Source organism: Amyelois transitella, chromosome 3, assembly GCF_032362555.1.
Source record: "Amyelois transitella isolate CPQ chromosome 3, ilAmyTran1.1, whole genome shotgun sequence".
NCBI classification, from domain to species: domain Eukaryota; kingdom Metazoa; phylum Arthropoda; class Insecta; order Lepidoptera; family Pyralidae; genus Amyelois; species Amyelois transitella.
The window spans coordinates 1,559,601-1,574,652 of record NC_083506.1 but is presented as its reverse complement, the minus strand read 5'-3'; the positions used below and the strand labels follow the sequence as shown (position 1 = coordinate 1,574,652).

The 15,052-nt window shown below is 36.9% G+C and overlaps 3 protein-coding genes across 4 annotated transcripts; 2 read left to right on the top strand and 1 right to left on the bottom strand.

Annotated features, from left to right (window-relative positions):
- Nucleotides 1-367: 367 nt before the first annotated feature.
- On the top strand, nucleotides 368-5,003 carry LOC106136074 (ribonucleoside-diphosphate reductase subunit M2). The gene is made up of 6 exons (XM_013336511.2): nucleotides 368-477; nucleotides 564-800; nucleotides 1,006-1,241; nucleotides 2,348-2,576; nucleotides 2,960-3,178; nucleotides 3,860-5,003. Exons 1-6 carry the CDS (start codon nucleotides 418-420, stop codon nucleotides 4,010-4,012), a joined length of 1,134 nt encoding a protein of 377 aa, XP_013191965.2. The 5' UTR covers nucleotides 368-417; the 3' UTR covers nucleotides 4,013-5,003.
- Nucleotides 4,251-14,056, bottom strand: LOC106136105 (dolichyl-diphosphooligosaccharide--protein glycosyltransferase subunit 2). 2 transcript variants are annotated; one of them, XM_060952457.1, is made up of 10 exons: nucleotides 13,904-14,056; nucleotides 13,362-13,546; nucleotides 12,531-12,799; nucleotides 12,011-12,172; nucleotides 11,393-11,540; nucleotides 10,516-10,946; nucleotides 9,894-10,035; nucleotides 9,076-9,223; nucleotides 6,244-6,450; nucleotides 4,251-5,596 (listed from the first exon to the last, which is right to left on the bottom strand). In XM_060952457.1, the coding sequence occupies exons 1-10, from the start codon at nucleotides 13,914-13,916 to the stop codon at nucleotides 5,454-5,456; spliced, it is 1,848 nt and encodes a 615-aa protein (XP_060808440.1). In that variant the 5' UTR covers nucleotides 13,917-14,056; the 3' UTR covers nucleotides 4,251-5,453. The 2 variants fall into 2 exon arrangements, with proteins under 2 accessions (XP_060808440.1, XP_013192007.2); XM_013336553.2 differs by having other exon boundaries at nucleotides 6,244-6,453; nucleotides 13,904-14,055.
- A 120-nt stretch (nucleotides 14,057-14,176) lies between these two features.
- Nucleotides 14,177-14,898, top strand: LOC106136071 (ATP synthase subunit g, mitochondrial). Its single transcript, XM_013336507.2, has 2 exons — nucleotides 14,177-14,337; nucleotides 14,582-14,898. The coding sequence occupies exons 1-2, from the start codon at nucleotides 14,301-14,303 to the stop codon at nucleotides 14,839-14,841; spliced, it is 297 nt and encodes a 98-aa protein (XP_013191961.1). The 5' UTR covers nucleotides 14,177-14,300; the 3' UTR covers nucleotides 14,842-14,898.
- Nucleotides 14,899-15,052: the final 154 nt, after the last annotated feature.

Sequence of the window (15,052 nt, the reverse complement as noted above, 5' to 3'; positions counted from 1 at the left end):
TTGATAATCTTTATTTTTTAAATTTTGTTTTTTGTTCCGAGTGGCATCTTTGAACACCAATAATAAAATTAATATCAAGCGATTGAACCTAAGAAAGGGCACAATTAATTAATTAATTTATAAAGTAATTTTAAAGCAAAGATTTTTTTAATCAATATTCTGTAGTTGAATACAATATCTGTAAAATGTCACGTATTGTTATTGTTTTAAGTGTACCTAGAAATCATTTGGAACAGCAGTTTTTCCCGCCTTTTGTTGTTTACCAAAATTGCTCAGCTGTCAAGTCACTTGATTGCAAGTTTTAGTAAGGTCTTCATTATTTGTATTAATTATTTCGTGATTCTGTCTGGTCCACTTCAGCGTCGTCGAACCATAATTTTATTTCCTATATTTTCTGGATTAACTTAGTCAAACATAATGTCTCTAGTTAATGATAAAGAAAATATTACCAATGCAATTAATAGTGTTCACATTAAGGTTTGTATATAGGCAAATTTTGAAGCGGCTTTAGTTCGAATATTTTTGCGTTGTTTTTTCAATGTCTATAATTTATTTATTTACAGTCTCCCGTTAAAAATACTGTTTTAACTCCGCGTAACGGTAACGTGACCGAGGAGAAAATGGAAGTTGAGAAAAATGAAAACACCACGACGACGGAGTTTGATCCACAACTGGAACCATTGCTTCGGGACAACCCAAGACGATTTGTAATATTCCCCATTCAGTATCCCGACATATGGAAAATGTATAAGAAGGCAGAGGCATCATTTTGGACGGTGGAAGAAGTGGATTTATCAAAGGTAACAGTAGACATAACCTAATACCTGCACCTGTGCTGCGCCCAATGTTTTTACTACCCACTCACAGGCGAAAAAATAAAAACAGAATATTTGTTTGGAAGTTTGTGTTTCAATTTATATAGCTTTTTGGGATTGCATCATATTACAAACCTATTGCAATTCATTATAACAAATTTATTAACCTTAATACATTATTTGTACACAGGATTTATCAGACTGGGATACACTGAAAGACTGCGAACGACATTTCATCAAACATGTGCTAGCATTTTTCGCAGCGTCAGATGGAATAGTCAATGAAAACCTAGTAGAAAGATTCTCACAAGAGGTCCAAGTGACGGAAGCTAGATTTTTTTATGGGTTCCAGATTGCTATGGAAAATGTACATTCTGAGATGTACTCCTTACTTATTGACACATATATCAGGGACCCGAAAGAAAGGTAAGACTGACTATTAGATTAAAATTATGTGATGACTATAAGTGATGTGAAGCCTTGTAACCAATTTTCTACTAATAACATTTTATAGCCACATTTACATTGTTCCTTATTTGGTATGGAAGTAGCAGAGTATCCATGTAAGGTTACTCATGCTATCACTGCCCATGGCAATGCTCTTCTAGCACTCCCTCAATTGACGGTTTTTTTTTTTTCTGGTTCAGTCGGGATGGGCAACAAGCATGAGCAATTGATAATATTTACATTTTCACTCAATGTGTCGTAAAACTGTATAGCAGTTTTACGACACATTGAGTTTCTAGATATTTAATCAGAATGATTTAGATACTTATATAATGATAAGAATAGATTTGTATTTTTGTATGTGACAAGAAAAAATAAAATCAGGACCAATTTTGATAATATTTGGCAAAAGGACATATTCTTGAGGAATAGCATAGGCTGAAATTCTCTCCTCCCATCTTATAAGTTCAAGTATGTGGCATGGGACTGCTTTTGGGCGGAGTAGTAGAAGCTATGTATTTATGGGATTAAGTTTGATAAGATAGAGCATGTGGCGGCAGGCACGTAAGTGTTATCAGGGTGCTGTTATGAGTCATGCCACTATGCAGTATATGCATGCTATGTCTGCATTGGATAGGTACCAAATTCAAATTAAAATTCAAAATTTTTATTCATTATTATAGGATACTATATATCGCTTAATAATTGTCATATGGTTTAACAACATTGGTTGACGTCAAATAAATTACTTAAAAACTGCAGAAGAAGCGGTAACAAACATTAATAATATAATAAATCAAAGCATTCTATACAACAACCTATAGCAATATGCTTATGAACAATATCTAAGGGATAGGACTAGGATAAACTTGGGATTCTCCTTTTAGGCTATGGGCTAGCAACCTGTCACTATTTGTATCTCTATTCCATCATTATGCCTATCAGCTGTACATGGCCTGGCCATGGTATCAGCCTTTCAAGACTCCTGCTCTGTCCACCCTGTAAGGGATATAATATAGATGTGTCTGTGTGATGATATATGTGTGTGTGTATGTATAGTTAAGTAAAACAAGTAAATGCAACAGGGACTTCCTGTTCAATGCCATTGAGACCCTGCCCTGCGTGAAGAAGAAGGCCGACTGGGCATTGCAGTGGATCGCCAGCAAGACTGCCACATTCGGAGAACGCATTGTGGCTTTTGCAGCAGTCGAAGGCATCTTCTTCTCGGGCAGTTTTGCTTCCATCTTCTGGCTGAAGAAGAGGGGGCTCATGCCTGGGCTTACTTTCAGCAATGAACTGATTTCTAGAGATGAGGTGAGGTTCTGTTATGATATTAGCATCAAAGTGCCAGCTTCACACGGATAGATAGATACTTGTCTGTAATGTGGCCTATTATTAAATTATCAGATTACAGCTAAGTTTGCTAAAAATGTAACATTTTACTCTCTTTTTAACCGCCTTCATAAAAAAGGTGGTTCTCTATTTGACCTGTATGTTAGTTTGCGATTATCTCTCGTTTCGCGGAAACGATTTTGATGCTGTCTACAGAAAAATGCTTACTACACTTACGAGAACGTTTTAAAAATTAAACCAACTTCATAAAAGGAGGATATTATACAAAAGTTGTCCCTGGTCATTTACGTTATCGAAAATATGTTTATGATGAAATTTGATAATAATGAAAACATATTTAACAGGGTCTTCACACAGACTTTGCTTGCCTGATGTTCAAGCATTTGGTACAAAAGCCGAGCAAGGAGCATGTGCTGAAGATCATCAAAGATGCAGTGGTGATTGAGCAGGAGTTTCTCACAGACGCCCTGCCTGTTCGTCTGCTCGGCATGAACTGTGACCTGATGTCGGAGTACATAGAGTTTGTGGCTGACAGGCTGCTGGTAGATCTCATTGGGGAGAAGGTAAGCATTATATACATACATGCAATCACGTCTATATCCTTTGTGGGGTAGATAGGACAGTCTTAAAGACTGTAAGGTCACATCCTGCGTAATTAGGTTATTAGTCTTAAAAACAATAGCTTGGTTTATAGGCTAGTTCTATTTAAACTATACCTAAATAGTAACAGTTGAAAAACACATTGTGTGGTTAGGTTTTATTTTAAATAGCAGTATAACTTCTATTGTTCTTTGTAGGTATTTTTATGAAATCATCAACAAGAGGCTTTGTATTTTGTATGGAGGAATTGTAGCCTGGATTCTCTGAATTCGATAAGCACGCTTACTGAGTTGCTAGTTGTTTACATGTTTTAGGCCAAATGTTATCAAAAGTTTTAAATTTTATTAGGGCAGAAGATAAATTGTTGTTATCTTAAATTTTTTTAACGTAATCTTGCTCTACATAAACGTGCAAAGACAACTTTATACACGATCACTTGTTAGATTTCTATTAATCTTACATTAGCAATCCGCCCCGGCTTCGCATGGGTAGCTATAAACGTTCCTCTAAAACAGTATCTTTAAAAAAATCTGCATGTATCTGTTATGTAGATTTATAGATCCAAGCAAATATACATACAGACGCGGGAAACGGCTTTGCCTTTGAAATATGTAGTGACTATTCAATACTTCTTTATTTTGCAGCACTACAACACAAAGAACCCATTCGACTTCATGAACCTGATCTCCTTGGAAGGCAAGACAAACTTCTTTGAGAAGAAAGTGGGCGAGTATCAGAAGTGGGGGGTCATGGCTAACCGTATGGACAATGTGTTCACTCTGGACGCTGAATTTTAGATTCTAAGACAGTGCCTAGTCTGTGTTGACTGGACATTACAGTATTAACTATTCCAATGATAAAATAAGCGCTAAGATCTTTGTATCGGTTGAACCGAATATCATGTGACTATATACGTGTACCTGCAATCCATAGTGCCTGGAGGTGGATCAGAGAGGATTGATTGTGAATGACTGATTTAGACTACAATTTAATTCACAGTCAATAATTACGCCTTTGGACATTTTTCTTAAAATGAAAATGTATAAATAAAACTTAATTATACGAAATAATGAAACTTAATTTACAACAGAACAAAATTTTAAAAATTCACGAATATAAAATGCCAAGACATTATTTTTATTGCCATAATTTCTTTATTTTTGACCAATATATTTTCTTGACTTAGCCTTTCTGACACATTTTGCAACTACTTAAGATTATAGAGATATCTGTATTTTGATGAATTGATAAGGAATATCAATTAAATATAATTATATGCTTAATATGCATTTAAGTTTAAGATTTTGCAAGATTTTTTTAACTCTTTACGTTGTAAATTTAGATATAATCATTGGAGAATGATTTGTATTTGTGTGATAGTAACTATATGTAAGACAATAAACTTAATTTCAATCCTAAACAATTTGTTTCGTATTTCGCTAGTACCTGGGTGTACATTTGGGTCGTGAAAGGTTAAATAAAAAGAAAAAAATATAACAAATCAGTTTTTATTAATAGATATATCTTATTGCATAAAATGGTATTCTTTGTTACATACAGATTGGAAGGACCACTTTTATCACGTACTACGTAAAAGTGGACCTTTCAATGATTTAACACAAGTGTGGACAAATAAGTTTAAAACCGACATTCAAAACGTAGGTACAAATAATAGTTATCTCAAACTGACATTCTTTAGTAAATACCTACATCACTTAGAAGTAATTCACACACACCCTTTTCACATTGCATTCAAAGTCTAGGACCAGTCTTTCAAAATGTAGAAGTTGTAAAAAAAAATTGTGACAGTGTGAGCAATCCTTTCCGTAAAATAAAAGGAACAACTAAAAGTTAACTATCATTTGTCTAAATCCCAAATATTCAAAGTACAAGCCTTCAGCATTTTCATCATGTCTGCTGGATGAGTTTATTATATGAATAATTATTGGTAGATAAATATTAAAAATTGCATTTGCAAATAATGTTTTGGTGAAAAGTTGGGGACACTAAAACTGATTGGCTTACATTTTCTATCCCTCCAGTAAAGAGACTGTCGTTTTTACTATAAATATATTGAAATCCTTTTAGTAGAAAGATGTAGCCTCGGCCTAAGCTGCCTAATTATATGCATGTATGAAACCTTTACAATCACGTCAAAGCAAAGAACCTGCGGGATCTAGACTTAATATATCAACTGCTAGACTTATCATAACATGTCCCAGACTTTATTTCGGTCGCCTAGCGCGACTGCTTGTCGCGCACGAGCCGCCGCAGCAGCCGGTGGCCGGACAGGAAGCTGAGCGCGGCCAGCGGCAGCAGGTAGCGCACCGTGTCGAACATCGTCAGCCGCAGCCAGAACACGCCGTACAGCGATAGCGACGCTGCGGGGCGTTACCAAAACATTTATAAAGAGGACACATACGTATGGTCACGTCTATATCCTTTGCGGGGTAGACAGAGCCAACAGTCTTGAAAAGGCTGAATGGCCGCGTTCAGCTATTTGGCTTAATGATAGAATTGAGATTCAAATCGTGACAGGTTGCTAGTACATCGCCTAAAAATGAATCCCAAGTATGTAATCAAATCAAATCATCTTTATTGTGGTACACATGTTTTACATAGATCTATAGCCTAAGCCTATCCCTTAGTCGCCTTTTACGACATCCATGGGAAAGAGATGGAGTGGTCCTATTCTTTTTTGTATTGGTGCCGGGAACCACATTCCTACATTCTGGGCGTTAGTTGCGTCTTCATCTCTCAGACGGGATGAAAGACCGATTTTTACCTTTAAGTACTAATTCAATACGGGCAACTGGATAATCATGAACCAATATGGATTAGGTTTCTCATACGGAGGTTTATAGTTGATTCGTTTCGTGTAAAAATTGTGCTGAGGTCAAGATGTAATCAGGACTAGAAAAAGTTTTAAATTTTTACTTTCCGTCTTTGTTTTTAATATAGAATTCACCTCTGTAAACAAAAGACACGAGTAAAAATATGTCCATTAACAAATATCTCAACAGCTCACCTCCAAGCGACAAATGGAACACGAGCGCGCTGAGAGTGAGCGGGAAGTTGCCGAAGTTGATGCCGAGCCGCGCCCACAGCAGCAGCAGCAGCGCGAGCGGCGCCGCGCACGCCGCCGCGAACACGTCCGACACGGCGCGCGCCGGCCGCGGCGACGCCTCGCGGAACTGGTGCCGGATCTCCGGCAGCGGCCCGGCCGGGGAGCGGGCTGCTGTGGGATACATAAAAATTTTAAAATTATGTTTTGCAAGGGATTCAGATTCAAAGGCTTCGCCCGAGTTAATAAAAACCCGTTCCGTAGTCCTTTGAGGTTTTTCCATGATGCTAAAAAAGTCCATTTTATAAGAATTATGAATAAAGTAGCCTATGTCCTAGACAAATGTTCAATCTTAAGTTTCATAGGAAATATAGGATATATTTCACCATAGTGCGGCTTAAAAAGTAAATTTAAAATATTTAGCTGACAATATTTGTACAAACATAAGCATAACCCATCACTATTAAATAATCTGTCTTGCTTTTGTTTCCTTTTATTACGTATCTTCTATAACAAGTCTGTTTAAACACACATTAAATCACGCCTTTTCCCCGGAGGGGTGGTAGGCATAGTCTATTTTTTTACAATAAAGCACTATTGTCAAATCACATCACTAATATTGAACTTGACATAACTATTTGGTGTTGCTTACTATAGTAGAACCGCCTAAATGAGTCCTCGCCCGCGGAGTACAGGGGCGCGGGGGTATGACGACGAAGGGGACCGAGAGAGGTGCGGGCGGCGGGCGCATTCTTGTAAAAACTCAGTTCGCTCGCTACGCGGTTAGCGATCACACGTGTTGACAGTTGCGGACGCCTTGTGAAAATTATACATGAGATTACATTCTCAAGATGAGTCGAAATATTTTCGGACATAGAATTAATAGTCAGTGCAAACAAATGGCGTTTAACGTATATGAATATTTTAGAAAAAAGAAACTCGACCCAAATTCTGATGAATATAAACAAGATATACCTTTAAATAAAACTGTAGCAGAAGTTACTGGACTATCAGAAAAGACTGTATCTAGAATTGTACAACAAGGGAAAGCATTAAATGACAACGAGAGATTTAAATCACCGAGAAAACCAAAACAGGTTCGTAGAAAAAGAGTGGAAATAGACGATTTCACAAAAGGAGTGGTAAGAAGAAAAGTCACTCAGTTTTACACAATTTTCAAAAAAATACCTACTCTGAAAACTTTGAACGCTGTACTTAGAGAAGAGAATATATTACACTGCGGCAGGGAATATTTAAGGCTATTATTACATGATCTAGGTTTTAAATTTAAGAAATGCGGATCTAGAAGGAAACTCCTTATCGAACAGCCAAATATCACATCGTGGAGGTGGAAATACCTAAATACTATTAAAAAATATCGTAGAGAAGGAAGACATATTTTATACCTTGACGAAACTTATGTAAACGCGTCTCATAACGTTTCAAAATGTTGGCAATCAAAGGATGAACTTGGCGTTCTATCTCATATTGGTAAAGGGGACCGTTTGATCATCGTACATTGTGGAGGTCAAATTGGATTTGTAGACGGAGCCCTTGTGATATTCAAATCCAAATGTAAAACAGGTGATTATCACGATTCTATGAATTTCGCAAATTTCAGTAAATGGATAAATGAAAAGCTCATGCCTAATATACCGCAAAATTCTGTCATAGTAATGGACAACGCAGCTTATCATTCGGTTCGAGAAGAGAAAAAGCCAACTATGGCTTCTACCAAGCCAACTATGCAAGAATGGCTACGACGACATAACGTGCCTTTTGATGAAAAACTTAGAAAGGATGACTTATATAAATTAATTAAAAGTAATTTCACAGAAGATATTTACAAAATTGACGAGGTATTGAAAAGAAACGGACACGAAGTATTGCGTTTGCCTCCATATCACCCAGACCTGAACCCAATTGAGTTGGTCTGGGGTGATATCAAAGGACAATTAGCACAAAAAAGTATCGACTCTAATTTGGACCAGAAAAAAGAAATATTAGAGAGATTATTTGCTGAATATCCCAAAGAGAAATGGGAGAATTGTGTTAAACACGTGATTAAAATCGAAGACGAATATTGCAAACATGATGGAGTCCTAGATGAAGTTGTTGATTTTATTATTAATGTGCAAGACGATTCTGATGATTCTGATGATGGCTGTTGTGAAAGTGAAGAATCAAGTTCCAGTGATAGTGATATTATGGACATAAGTGATTGATTTATAATTTTGATAAATTTTGCATAAATAAATATTACATACATAACTTTATTACCTTTTTTTTACCTACATATCATACCTATATATCATAAAATCACATTTTTATCGAATTGTTTTGTATGAAAAATAAAAATTTGAAAATAACAATAATCGAAAAATGCTTATGCTATTTAATTCATGTACGTGGTCTCGTTGATACCATGGAGTTATGGGATAACAAAAGGAACACGTTGTATAGTTTACAGTTGTTTCATTCAAATTTTGTATAGCCATTATTATTTTTTTAATAAAAATCTTCACCTGTTTGCCGCTAACCACTATGACGTCACATATCTCAAGAAATGTCCAGTAACATTTCGCCCCTTGTATTACACGCTACGCTCGACCGCCGCCCGCACCTCTTTCGTTCCCCTTCGTCGTCATACCCCCGCGCCCCTGTACTCCGCGGGCGAGGACTCATTTAGGCGGTTCTACTATAGCCCTCATTGATATATCTGTTAAATTTCTGGCCAAGGTCAAGTATAAATTTGAAATTATTTTAGTAACTTTGGAAAATTAATACACTACTCACCGACGGCAGTGGGTTCCTTCTCGAACTTGAAGTGGATCTCCCCGAGGTCCCAGGCTATGGGGTTGGACACAGCGCTGTCTCCGAGGAAGATGCTGACCTGATAGGCGCCTGATTGATGACCTAGATGCTTGCCGATGGCGCCCACATTCTGGTATAAAAATTATAATAAAGATTGATTTTTATATTATTCTATTGATCTTTGCCCTTCTGTGTTCCACTAGGGAAAAGCCCAGAGACCGATCTATAATCAATTATCAAGGAATTGGTAAATCAGGTAATTACTGAAAGCAAATCATAACAAGGAAAACCCAGTCAGGCAGCCTGAAGGTATCTTGACGATGTTTTTCCACATTGATAAATCATCAACCAGCATTGAATAGCAGTCGTAACTTAGGAAAATGGCCGAAATAACATTTCAGCCGTTTAGGGTTCTTTGGTATAAAAAAAATTTCAAGTTTCTTTTTTCGGAATTCTTAGGTCGGTCCACAGATTTCGTAGAATGGACTTATTCTGGGTAGGGAACAGCCACTTGGCCCGTTTCTATTGCCAAATGCTCATCCCTTGAAGTTTTTCCATGATGCTAAAAAGTCAATTTTATAAGAAACAAGCTTTTACGCGATTCTTCACTATATTCGAATTTCAACAAAAAAATCCTTATTTCACTCTCAAAGATCTATTCTATATCAAAATTTCGTTATATAAAAAATCAGTCCAATATTTTTTTTAGTTTATTCTAATGAATAAACTCAAAAATCCAAAATCTTTTCTCTCTATTAATAGTATAAATAAACATCACAACACAATTAAAGGAGTCTCACCAGCTCGACCCTGTAGGCCTTCGCGTTGTCGGGCTCCGCCACGAACACGGCCTCGCGCCCGCGGTCCCCGACGCGCACGAACGCCTGCTGCACCGACACCGGCTTGCTCTGTCTATCCCGCACCGTGAACTTCAGCGACAGCCTGGATGGAGAACATTAAGGTTCCATAATATCCTACTTCACTATTACTACATAGTATAAAACAAAGTCGCTATTTCAGTCTGTTTGTCTGTATGCTTAAATCTTTAAAATTATGCAACGGATTTTGATTGTGTTTAACTTTCAACAATTCCACGCGAACAATGTCGCCTTGATGATGACACATTAAAATTGTTCATCCTTTACTCATATATTTATAAATGCTAAAGTCTGTCTGTCTGTTCCGCTTTCCGCAGCTAAACTGATGTACCGATTCGAATGAAATTTTGTGTGCGTTTAACTATACGTTTGTAACGTATTGTTAACTAACAACCCGCATTCTAACATAGGACATTATATATTATAAAATGGAAAGTTTTTATGAAATTTATCATTAATACGAGTAGCATTTAATAAATCATAATTTTATAGAATGCTATCAATGCGAAGCCGGGGCGAGTCGCTAGTAAATAAAGAAACTTACTTTTGCATATGATCCGCCTGCAGTTCATCTAGTAACTCTTCCGGATACGGCACATTAGTGATCTTCGGGCTCGTGGTGCCATCAACATCTCCCAAACCCACTTCACAATTCGTCACTTGAATCTCACCAAGCACCGCTACGTTCAAACTGGCAGTTTTACTCCCAGCACTTAAAGCAATTTTATATAAACCGTATTGAGACTTGATCTTGTTCAGATTCAGCACGAATGTGGTTGCATCTCTCTGGGTTAGTGGCTGTTTGGATAACACAACCACGTCGTCAGCTAATCGGGTGCCTGATTGGGCGATGACGTCCTCCGGTTTCAGGCCCTTGACGGGCCGCTGGAGTAGGTCCGTGATGGATATCTCGATGTTGTCTGTCTCGGCTGTCACGTACTTCTTGCCTTTGATTGTGATCGCGATTGGTGTGGGCTGTTGGAATTACGAAGGTAGTATGTCGATTTGAAACTTTCGCGTTGCGATACATTACATACATAATCAAGTAAGTAAGTAAATGCTTTATTGTTCACTAATGGAGTAATACAAATATAAACAGTACAGTACAAAGGCGGGCTTATCCCTAAGTGGGATTTCTTCCAACCAACCTGACAATAAGAAAATAAAAGTAGTTTAAACTTTGTCATTGGTCTAAATCCTCATTAGCGAAGACATAAGCGCTTTTTAACGCCAGAGCTCATACAAATGGAAAGAAGAAGAGTTGGAATAAACTACAATGCAGCATTTTATTCAGCAATGTCAAAGGTATCTTATGAAAAAATATTTTAAAATAATCTTGCTATAAGAAGAAACCAGTTGGGGCCTCTATCTATTTATCTCTATTATTTTTTAGGTCAATTATGAGTTAGTAGAAAACTGACCTCATCATTGGCAACGGCATAGGCCGCCTCTAGCAGCAGCGCAGCGCCCTTGGGCGAGTTGACGGAGCGCCGCGACAGCAGGTACTCTGCGAATTTCAGCTTCTGTTCCGCTGTCAATGGTGAAGGCTTCTTTTGGCTCTTGTAGGCTCTGGAACAGAGTATGTAATGTATTTCTCTTCGTATGGTCTTCAATCCGTTAGTCATTAAATTATGTAGTTTGTAAATTCTTTTTTCTTCCTCCTGGTGTTTAGTACCTGTTACATTCTCACTACTCTGGACAAGAGAATGAGGTGCACCTTTGATCATACATGGGGTGAGAATCAGGTTTTAACACTAAAGTGTCCATCCACCATCTCATCTCTCTCTAATTTTTACAGAGCAAATTAACCAGTATTGAATCATGATTATAGGCACAATTTTGAATGTGAAGCATTAGTTACCACTCAAACTATTGTATGGTTCAGAAAAAGTCATTGGTACATTTCAGTCATGATTGTAGTATGTAAAATATTTACCCTGGTTTTCTCACTCTATTAGAATGATTTTTGCGGACAGATATGATGATTTTGTGGGACAAGGATAAGATCACAAGCCAACAGGTTGATATTTTAAACTCACCTAGCAATAGTAGAGAGCAGCATTGAGGTGGCAGGCAGGCCTCCCTCGAAATGGAGTGCCTTGCCGTCGCTCTCGTCAGCTGCGAGCAGGACGCCCTCTGCGTGACTGGTGCTCCAGTCTCCGCAGCCCATGTGCTCGCATAGAGCAAACAGGTAGCCATAGCTGCAAATGATAATGAAATTATAAGGTTTCATCTTATGGTAAAATTACTATGTTACTGTAAGGTTCGCAAAAAAAACATTATAGGGAGATATAGTCACTGCATGACAAAACCCCTTTCTAATAATGAAGAATAAAAGAAAATAATAATTGATGATTTATTTTTATCAAACATCAACACAAATAATACATAGTGTAGAAAATTGAAACATTGTATACATTCTTAAGAGAGCATTAAGAATAATTTTCCAAAGTTCTAAACCACTGATTTAGGCAAGGCAAGGCAAAGGTAGACCAGAAAATATTATTTTTATTACAATCCTGTTTATACAGTTAATGAAAAAAAAAAAAGACTTCTTACTTTGCAGGAGAATCATCTTTCTTTAGCACTTGTATGAGATTCTTCAATCCATCTTCTTTGTCATAAATTGAACCTTTTCCGAGAGCCTTCAGGGAGTACACGGCATAATACAGCTCTTGAAGAGTGGCGTCCTTCTTGTCCAGGATTTGTGTGGGTGTGTTCATGACATCTGGTGTAAGGACGTTCTGGCAGCCGGAGAGAGCTGCCGCATTGGTCAGGTAGAACACTTGCTCTACACTCCTGAGGTCATATTTGGACCCTCTGATTTCCTAATAAGAAATAAAAATGATAATATTACAAGATGGAAGAGAGGAGCTTTTGGCTGTAATAGTTGGTAATGTACCATGATTAACAAGAACATAAGTGTATTATGGAAAAGGTATAAAGGTATATTTGAATAAAGGTAAATAAGTACAGTGGAGCGTCGATTATCCGAACGTCGCTCAACCGAACGACCGCTCATCCGAACATAGTACGCGCGGGTCAATGCCCCCACCTCTCACCCCCGCGTCAGTTTTCGCACACTTGTCGCGACTTGTTCACTTCGTTATTGTACGTCCTAGTAACTGCTAGGCGTTAATTTTAATTAGTAAACACTAATTAAAATTAACGCCTAGCAGCACTGTAAATAATATGGTTTTCATTTACCTGTACGTAAATTTGTATGACTGAATCAATATATATGTACATTAGTTTGATTATCCGAAAATACCAGTTTTCCAAACACCCACTTCCCCCAATTAGTTCGGATAATCGACGCTCTACTGTATAGGGAATAAATATAACTTATTATGGTGAATAAATAAAAATATTTTAAAACAGTACACTTACTTGGCAAACATTAGGGATTGCAACATTAATTGACTTTAACCCTTTGATAGAATAATAAAGGCTGACAATATCCTTTGATTTCAGGCCTTCCTGCAGGATTAACTGGAGCTTCTTCTCGTCAATGGTGCCTTGCAGGGTACTGGCATTGCTAAATGCTAATAAGCTTACAGCAAACAATAATAATCCTGAAAAAATAAACAAAATTATTGAATTTGACAGACTGAGACTACCTATTTTATAAATATTTACAAATATTTTGGGAGTCATGACGGTTCATAACATGATAAAACCAATAACCTAGGTGTAGGTGAAGATGCCGTAGAGTAGGCCGGTGCGGCGAAGCTATTGAATGACGTGTCCCAAAACATTTGAATTTTGAATGATTTATACCACATGTAATACAAAACCACACGAATTTCAGTACTTTAGATAATTTCTACATGATTATTTGATAAATAACAAAGGAAACATTGAAAAACATTAATATAATCACACCACGCTCTTGGTTTTAAAAACGTTGTAATATATAATTTTATACTCACCATAAAAATGCATTTTCTTAGGGTTTAAATTGAGGAAACTCTACTTCAAATATTTTTGTTTGAAACACTAGTAATACAACATATATTCATGAAATACCTTAAAATTAAAATGTATTTTGCAATGGACAGCCGGCCAATTTTGACAGAAAGCGATCGACGTAGCATATAATGTTGCCAGATAGGAAAAAAGTGTCAAAAGAAGTCCACTGGTTGTGGCTGTAAAACATAGTTTCTTGTGCATTACAAACAAATTGAGGGCTGTGACAATCACAATTTAATTGACAGATGTTATAGGAGCAGAAAGGGTGATTTCCGTCAAATCCGTCACTTGATTTCCATTCCAAAATTAAAATTTTGTGCTTTTCGGTTTAGAGCAAGTGTTTTCCGAAATACCAAAATGAGCGCCGCAGCTAAATTACCTTCACTTTTGAGCTGTAAGTATTTTTAACCTTTAAAATACCCACATAATAATACAAAATTATATAGTTTTATTACAAACCAATGCAGTTATGTAATTCATAATAAATCTTTTATCAAAACAGTATTCGGTATTTTACTTCTTATTTAAAAAAAAAAACCGAGCCAAATCAAAAAGCATCTGCTACAGTCTAATTCCAAATACATTTTCCAACTTTTCAGTCTGAACAAGTTTAAGGTTAACTGTTTTAATTTTTGCAGCGGCCGTTGCTCAAGCCAGGCCAAAATTCAACATTTTCATGAAATACGCTCGAGTGGAGTTGGCCCCACCTAAACTAAGTGAGATACCGCAAGTCAAAGCTGGTATTGCTAAGCTGCTGAACAGTGCAAAGACCGGAGCATGGAAACAGCTGACAGTAAAGCAAGCGACCTTGAACACCCTAGTTGGCGCAGAGGTCCTCTTCTGGTTCTATGTGGGAGAGTGCATCGGCAAACGCCACATTGTTGGATATAATGTTTAGGTTTTAAGAGCAACTTTGTAGATATTGTAATCAGTGAAATAAATTATTGAAACAAAACTCATCTTTAATAATAGTGTATGTTTTCTTTAATTTAACATATTAAATGATTTATAACATAAGAGAAAGAAAATGTTAGCATACATTTTTCTAAGACAGTTAATTTTCCCTCCCATAAATTTATTATTTTTTAAATCTATGGCTTTTGCATATT

Excerpts from the sequence above, each read along its gene's own strand:
- LOC106136074 (XM_013336511.2), top strand. The coding sequence starts at position 418 with ATGTCTCTAGTTAATGATAAAGAAAATATTACCAATGCAATTAATAGT. Across the intron at positions 2,577-2,959 it reads AACTGATTTCTAGAGATGAG|GGTCTTCACACAGACTTTGC; the intron begins GTGAGGTTCTGT and ends CATATTTAACAG. Across the intron at positions 3,179-3,859 it reads TAGATCTCATTGGGGAGAAG|CACTACAACACAAAGAACCC; the intron begins GTAAGCATTATA and ends TTTATTTTGCAG.
- LOC106136105 (XM_013336553.2), bottom strand. Across the intron at positions 12,800-13,361 it reads CAATCCCTAATGTTTGCCAA|GAAATCAGAGGGTCCAAATA; the intron begins GTAAGTGTACTG and ends ATTTCTTATTAG. Across the intron at positions 11,541-12,010 it reads CTGCTCTCTACTATTGCTAG|AGCCTACAAGAGCCAAAAGA; the intron begins GTGAGTTTAAAA and ends ACTCTGTTCCAG.
- LOC106136071 (XM_013336507.2), top strand. The coding sequence starts at position 14,301 with ATGAGCGCCGCAGCTAAATTACCTTCACTTTTGAGCT. Across the intron at positions 14,338-14,581 it reads ATTACCTTCACTTTTGAGCT|CGGCCGTTGCTCAAGCCAGG; the intron begins GTAAGTATTTTT and ends TAATTTTTGCAG.